This window comes from Papaver somniferum, chromosome 11 (assembly GCF_003573695.1).
Source record: "Papaver somniferum cultivar HN1 chromosome 11, ASM357369v1, whole genome shotgun sequence".
NCBI lineage: Eukaryota > Viridiplantae > Streptophyta > Magnoliopsida > Ranunculales > Papaveraceae > Papaver > Papaver somniferum.
Genome location: NC_039368.1, coordinates 47,170,962 through 47,179,357, shown reverse-complemented (window position 1 = coordinate 47,179,357; position 8,396 = coordinate 47,170,962). Strand labels below are relative to the sequence as shown.

Here is an 8,396-nt window from a genome sequence, read left to right as displayed (position 1 = left end):
GTTGGTGATGTGGTTCAACTGAATCATTTTGCTCAAGACGCAAAACGAGATGCGCAACTGAATCATTTTGCTCAAGACGCAAAACGAGATGCACATACATCCGCATAGCACAATTGTGAAACAAGGAAATAAGATGGTCATTTAATGTGTTCTGCAATAGCAAGTTTTTTAGTGCAGCAATGGTGAAAAGATCGACTTCTATAATGTCAACCTTCAAGACACTGGAAAGATTAATACTTGATCATAAAACATTATCAGTTTGTTTTTGGCCTGTTAAAATCATGTTCATTAAACTTCATGTATATTCAATTCCCTATAAATGAGGGGACTTTCTTTGTGATGTACAAGGAAACCAAAACCACCCCATTCTCTCCTAGTTATTATTTGGGATGTTGATATGGTTGATCGACTGTACTTTTTTCATGTTACAGTTTAGAGCAGTAAACAGCGCGAGGATTGACAGTATCATGGAATAATCTTCACCTGCGCTTGTGGTCACTTTTGTCACAACGTGAAAAATTCTTTCGTTGGTAACCTATTGAGCCCATCCACGATTGCTTTCCTAAATGCGTTGTTGTGAAAGATGAAAGATGATACGTGCCCACCTGTAACCCATCTCACTTCTGAACCTGGCCAAGCCTTCTGAAGCTCTAATACTGAATAGTTTGGAATGTAGCCGTCATCCTTCAAGGGAGAGATGTCCATGCATTAGTGAAATGTAAGAAAAAAAATGAATATTTGCTTTTGGCAAGCAAATCTGGTTAAGTTACACGAACAAATAACGGTTGTAGTGAATAATGTCTTCAAATGATTTAAGTGGAAATCTCGATGTATAATGACATGGAACTCACAGTGGCGCCCACAAATATAGTGGCTTCAGGATTTTTGGGTATCGGAAATCGTGTCACATCAGTAAGTGACAATACAGTTCGCAGCCGTTCTCTTACTTCTTCAAGGGTCATTGCAGCTTGCTGCACTGCTAAATCTTCCCTTAGAGCGTCCCAAGCAGTTGCATGCTTTAATATCCCCTCACAGAAGGCAACCACTGCAGAGTGTGGAGAGAGAAATGGAAATGTGGCAACTGGTGTAGGGTGCAGAGATCCTACCATTGCAGCATGTACCCCCCCTGTAACATCGTGGACAAATACAATTGTAAAAGCATGATTCAAAATGTAGGCTGTTTAAATCAGCAATGTTCATGTGTTATTTCAGAATGTAGACATGTTTCAGTCAAAATAAAATTTCATATCTTTGTCAAAAGAGCATATATACATGAGCCCTTGACATATAACTGTCTCCGATACACGTAAAGAGAAGACGTTGCAACATGTTTCCATGAATAGATACACAACGGGCTTTGGTGCAAAGTATTTACAGAACTTAAGAGGATTATTTCTTACTTCCACCAACAAAAATAAGGCTAACAGAATGAGGGGAAAAGTTCACTAACCCTGAAGCTCAATAATATCAGAAGAGTTCCAACTTTCGAATAATATCAGCACAAATTTAAACTTTACACAAGATTTCACGTGGTGTCATCTTACTTACCCATGCTAAGTCCACATACACCAGTCTTTCCAAACCCTTCTACAGCTTCTAACCAGTACAGCAGGCTGCGAGCTTCTTCAATGGTGACCCTTCCCAACATAAGCAAGTCACTTACACAGAAAAGCTTTGCCCCACGCTGCAGAATAGGACGTCTTTGCCCATAGTAAGGGCTGCAGCAGTATATACATTTCAAATTCAGAAACTCTTTTAGGCCCCTTTCTATTGATTGTTTTAAGGCTGGCCAACTCATATGAAGTTACCAAATAAAAAATTTAGACTTGATAGATAGGCAAATCTAAGTTTCTCACCTCTCAAGTACCATGGTTGCTATGTTCTCCTTCAACAATGGGCCACCAAGACGCAACCTTCGATGAAAAGTATGGTCACCCGTGCCTACAAAAAGAAATTCAACCTATGTACTTACTTTAAAAAGCTCCCACAAAGAAAAGATAACTGAGGCAACCCTTCAAAACTGAAAGCCTATGTTTCAAAAGGTCTACGATTAACTCAATATATCGGGCAGTTTTAACTGAAATACTTCAAAGCTTAGATGTGAAAGGGTGTGCCTCGTTTCCCTTATGAGGAATTAAAGACGCCCATCATACCAAACAAAGATCGCCTTTATACATTTGTTCTTTGACCCTATACTAAGAATTATTCAGCCCACAATAGTCAGCTTCAACAGATTTCACTTTTGACAACAAAAGGTTTCCTGTTACAGTTTCTCTGAAGGACAATTTAATCCATATTATGAAAACATATTATTTCCAATGAACTATATTGCCTCCATGGTTCAATTTTATAGACACACCAAACAAAGAATCTAGCCTGTAGGTTATACGCCATATCCAATTTGCACAAACGAATTGAATAAGAAAAATATGTAATCAAGTGGAGTGGAAATCTAAAAATTAAGGAAATTAAGTTACCTGCAAGATGAACTACACAAGACATCTGATGTGGCGGAACTGATTTTGGCATAAGAAAAGCTACCCTAGCATTGTGACTCTCTGGAGGCAATGCATCAATCAACTGTTGATCACAAGGAGTTCTAAAAACACCTTCTCTGAGACAAGCATTCTTTGTCTCCCAAATAGTTCTCCACATTGGTTGAATTAGTTTAGGTGGCCAATTTTGAGCAACAGCATCCGGGAAAAGTTGATTGATCATGGCTTCAAGTTGAACAAGTTGATTACCACCCCATCCTCTTGAAAAAAATGGTGTTGTCAATTTTGTTCTATGAACAAATGCACCATATATATGATCTATTACATGGTGAAGCATACCCAGATTCACACTAACCATTATTAACAACAACAAAAATAATCCACAAACTCAATAAAAATCTGAGATACCCAAGATCAAATTATTCTCTCAATGAATGACTTTCTTTAGAAAAATATTCTATTGCGATATTATTGATAGCCTAATCCAATTAGAAAAGAATTGAAAAAATCTTGAAATAAAGAAAAAATAATCCCAATTTGGGCATTGCTTAAGCAGTGATGAGAAAATAAAACCAGGGAAAGAAACCCATGTATGAAACGACTGTAAGAACCTGAGAAGCTTCAATCGATAACCTCTATGAACAGAGAGTTAACCAACTCTCGCTAATGCAACAACGACCGTCGTTCAAATCAGATGGATTCCGTTTCGAAAGAATTTGACTAAGAACCCTATTAACGATGAGTTTTGACTAGTTAATTAGGAAACTGAAACAAAGAATTGAAGAATCGAAGGAGACCTACTATACTAATGAATAAGATTTGTTGGATTAGAGAGAGAGATGAAATTTAGGGATGTAAGAATTTCAACCAAATTCCAATCAAAGCAATGGGCGGTACAAAAACTGCTTTGACACGTGGAAGTGGGGGTCTTGCATGCTGTCTTCGAATTATATCCACTTTGGGTCCGATTATCTTGTTGTATGTGCCGATAAGGCAGGAAGGACAGCGAGACGATATTATCCAGGTCGGATATTGCATCCAGTGTGAGCTGGTAAAATTTTCTCTGATTAATGTTTAACTTTTTTTTGTTGTTTGTTTTTTCGTTTTTTGTTCGAAGCATGCAATTTATTAAAAAGAGATTAAGTTACAATTTAATGTGGGTATGTAGTAGTACCCATTGAGTCATGATAAACAATTTGACTTAGAAAATCTGAGATTGTCTGGTCCCAATTTTTGCTCGAAAAAGTTTCCAACTAATGTTTAACATTAGAGGTGTGCTCCACTAAATAACCTGAAAGATTCATTGGTATACCTAATGAGACAAAATTTGGGTCATTTTGAAGTAAAAAAGAATACCCCTTAACCATGTATTTTCTAAATGGCTAAACTGCTCCTGCAATGATTAACACTAATTTAATTAAAATGATTAGATTAGTTAAATTAGTTAGATTAGTTAGTTGATTTATACTAGTGGATTTGGAAATAATTGAGAGAGAGAGAGAATCAAGTAGTAGAGAAATTTGTGATATGAGTGAGATGAGTGATTCTAATCCTGATTTTGAAGTGGGGGAGTCTTCTAATTTCCCTCCTACAGATGAGTACTTGTACGATGATCTACCAAATCATGATCAAATGGATTATATGCATGATCCTTACTTTTATTTTCCTCAAACTTAAGATGGATATGGAAGGGATGAATGTCTTGAGCCAAACGTAGAATCCAATGACCCAGAAGAAGATAAGGGAGCTTCAAGTAATCAGATACACAACTTACATGGTGAAGATTGTGATTTTTCCATGAAAATGATTGATTTTTTTTTTTGCACTTTTGTTGCCCAGTATCGGCAAGGTCAACGATTATCGACCCTGCCAACTATAGGCGTCGACATGGTTTATATTACCAAATGGCACGACTTTTCATGAGCAGTGTTCTGGTCGGCATGGTCATAAATAAGAACCCTGCCGACTATAAGATTTTTGCAGCACAGGAGACGGGTTGTGAAATATGCTTAAGCCGGCATTGTTTTGGATACGTCGACCCTGCCGACTATAGTTTGGTCGACATTGTTTTATTCTTCGACCGTGCGGGTTGTTCTTTCGTCGTTGTTGTTTTATATATCGACCCTGCCGACTATTGTAGTACATATCAACTAACTTGTGATGTTTTGTAGATTGCATTGGTACCGATGACGGATCAGCCTCAAGCTCAGAGGGTTAGGGTTCCTGATACTTCCGCACATTATGCTAATGATTTGGAATGGAAGGAAAAAGATGACGCAGTCAATTGGATTATTGTGAAAGCAAAAGAGAAGATGTGCGTTCTAGCGAAAAATATCGAACAAAAAGATTCGCGGTTTGAAATGGTATGTGAGTGTAGTGGGTCGGATGCAAGTAACAAGAGAAAGGGTTATGTGTATGATAAGAAGACGACTAGGGTGTACAAGACGAAGTCAAAGAAGCGTAGATGCCCATTCAAGATTATTCTTTGGAGGAACAAATAAACCGATAACATGTGGAGAATGAATAGAGTTGATGCTGGTTGGCATAACCATAAAGATCCGAAAAGTTTTGTTGGACACTCCCAAGTTGCCAAGTTGAAACCGCACGAGTTCGAACAAGTAAAAACAAGTTGGGGAACTGAACCAAGTAAGCTCCTTAGGAAGTTCAAGAAGGATGACCCGCGTAACCTTTCTTCATTGTCTACAATTTATGCGGCCAAGGCAACTATCAAAAGAATTGAATGGGATGTAAAAAAAGGTAATGGAAGAATCACAATGGCTGGCCCACAAATACAACTACATGGTGAAACACCATGAGTCATCGGAGGGAAGGGTGGATCGTATTTTTCTTGCGCATCCCGATATGATTCAATTGGCCCGGTGCTTTTACCAAGTTTTGTTCATGGATTGTACTTATAAGACGAATAGGTACAACATGCCTTTGTTGAACACTGTAAGACAAACATCGGACAAGCAATTATTCACGGTGGCATGGTGTTTTATGCATTTGTCTTTTTCTGGTTCACAATTTTTTAGGAGAGGTAATTAGCTTCATCTTATCGTCGCAACATGTATCTGTGCATGGTAGAAGGTTGATTTTAGCAACTTCATCTTCATACGGAGGTAGGTGCTCATATATCAAATACAAAATCCCACGACAAGTGCATTTTGAAGCATACGGCTGATATACATCTCCTATTGCAGCTTTCATGAGAAATAAGAACCCCTTACAACTATCAATGGTGCATTTGCTTCCTTCAAAGGGAAAATCATTTGCAAAATGACCACTTAATGTACAAAGACTATAAATATTTGGTTTTGTTGCACTTGAAACTTCCATTCTTTATGCATGTTTGAAAATAAAGTTGAAAGTGCTTTTATAATAACAACACACTTAATGTCTTAATTTTGAAAATTCTAGTCGTTGAGCATTCAGTGGGTTGTAATTTGAACTTAAAAGTAATATTTTTATACTACTAACATTAACATGTTATAATAAGTCGGCAAGGTCGAGCATTTCAAACCATGCCGACTACCTATCCCTGACAGCACAGTAACAAAAAGCCTGGGATGGTCGGCAAGGTCGAGCATTTCAAACCATGCCGACTTACTGCAACTCTAGTTAATATTGTTTAAACCTGCAGAAAAAAGAATAAGTTTTTAAAACAAGTGAAACAGAAAATTAACATAATTTGAGTTACTGACAACTCTAAAACCACAATCTAAGAGTTCAAGACATAATATTGGAAACATAATAACGCAAACATATCAAACAAAGTTTCATGGATCCTTCTCATTGTTGTTATCTTCCTCCACATCACTAGCTTTTTCACCCTCACTAGCTTTTTCACCAGCATAAACTTTTGCTTTTCCCTTCATTGGACCTATGTAATCACCAACCTCATTGTAACAGGGGTTCACTCCAGAAAAGTCGGATGCCTTGAAAAAAGTTCTTGGATCAAGATCCTCTTGTTCCTCCTCTGATGATGTGCATTCAATATAGTTGAGGGGGTTGCTAGGATTATTCATAAACCTTAAAAATTCTTCAGGATCTTTTTTACCCATCAGAAGTAACTTTCTTACAGGGGAATTCTCTTCAGTTGCATCACTAGGTTCTTCTAAAGAAGGATAAATCTTGTCAATCCATTCTAATAGCTTTGCTGCATTGTTAAGACAAGGGATATCTTCTATGTTTTCCTCTGGGAACCTAAACAATACACAAATAAAAGATATGAAAATTTTACACATTGAAACATGGTTCTGGTCACCTAGTCGGCATGGTTGTATTCATCTACAATGTCGGATAATACACAATCAATAAGGTCCTATTCATATAAGATGCCGACTATATACAAAATTGAACTCAAAAAATCAAGTTTTTATGACATAAAGCCGATAGGGTACTAATCATATAAGATGCCGACTATATAGCAAATGGCGATTAAATATGAAAGGTCGGCAAGTTTGGTTATTGATTACCTTGCCGGCCCTGGTTAATGTTTCACAGTCGCCATTACCAGAATAAAAAGTCGGCAGGATATTCATCCTGAGACCATGCCGGCTCTTACAAAATATCAAAAGTCGGCGTTGTCTTAAATTATCGACCTTGCAGATTAAAACAAATAAATCATAATATTTGATAATCTAACCTAATATAACAATCATACAACACATCAGAATAATAGTTTTGAGTTTAGACATCACTTACAGTCTTCTTTTCGCCGGTAGTGGGTTCTTTTCAACATTCTCAGGGATTGGATTTTCGGGTTTGCTGATTTTCTAGTTCCAACTTTTACCTTACCTTTTTTATCTGATTTGGATCTTTTGATATGACCTGTTGAATTTGTATTGCTACTTGATCATTTGGAATCAACCATTTTTCATGAAAATCAAAGTGGACGATTTGCAGAGAAGTTGATGGAAGAAGAAGAAGAAGATTAAGAAGATTAAGAGAAGATCAACAATTTTTAAGTTTTTAATTTAGGGTTATATGATTAAGTAATAGGGTTAATTAGTTCAATGGTATTAAAGTAAAAACACCCTATTTTTACCATACCTAGCAAGGGCACTAGCTCCATTTAAATTTGGGTATTCCCCAATTAATCTGGGTATACCCCAATCTCGCCAGGCTAAATAAAGGTTTTAATTAAATTAGCATTCGAAAAATGAAAGAGGAAGAACTCATGGACAATTATATACGAATACTATCTTATATGATTTGACCTATTTGTTTTTAAAGTCCAAACAACAATGAATTTAAAATCGATATTTTGGTGATATGGTTTTATCATAAAACTTGAAAATCCACAGAAAATGAACACAATGCAAGAATTTTAACACCATCATCTACCAGTTTGAAAATCAACAGTTGATTTCGACCGTTAATTTTTAATTGTTTATTTTAACCGCCCTCAAAGGAGGGCATTTTTATGATATACCCACCTTTGGATCATGAGGGTGTTTGCATTTAGGAAAGTATTTTACTTTCAGAGTTTGAGCCCATAAGGCATCAGGATAAGCCAAAAGGTTTCATGCTATCCTTCCAAGGTGAGCTATGTTGTTAGTTTCTAAGTCTCGGAAACTTAAACCCCTTGAGTTTGTAGGTTTAGATAAAAAAGACCAAGCTTTAGAATAAAATGATTTTTTATCTTCCTTTTTTTTCCACCGGAAATCTATTTGAAGGGAATTGATTTGGTTGGTAGTTTGTTTATTAAGAATCTTATATGATCTCGTTCAGCCTCGTACGAGTGATACTCCGCTCGGTTCCTATGAGCGAAACTCCGCTCAGCCACATATGAGCAAAGCTCCGTGTGCAATGTCATGAACAAGACTCATTCTTAGCCTCTCGAGAATTAGTCCTTAGTCACTGGGTTTTTAAACATGGCTCCTAGAATAACATCCC

The 8,396-nt window shown here is 36.9% G+C and overlaps 1 protein-coding gene across 1 annotated transcript; it reads right to left on the bottom strand.

The window, feature by feature from the left end:
- Positions 1-225: 225 nt before the first annotated feature.
- LOC113323709 (protein ABHD18-like) lies at positions 226-3,373 on the bottom strand. The gene is made up of 5 exons (XM_026572054.1): positions 2,478-3,373; positions 1,857-1,941; positions 1,549-1,718; positions 852-1,126; positions 226-684 (listed from the first exon to the last, which is right to left on the bottom strand). Exons 1-5 carry the CDS (start codon positions 2,851-2,853, stop codon positions 505-507), a joined length of 1,086 nt encoding a protein of 361 aa, XP_026427839.1. The 5' UTR covers positions 2,854-3,373; the 3' UTR covers positions 226-504.
- Between the last annotated feature and the right edge of the window lie 5,023 nt (positions 3,374-8,396).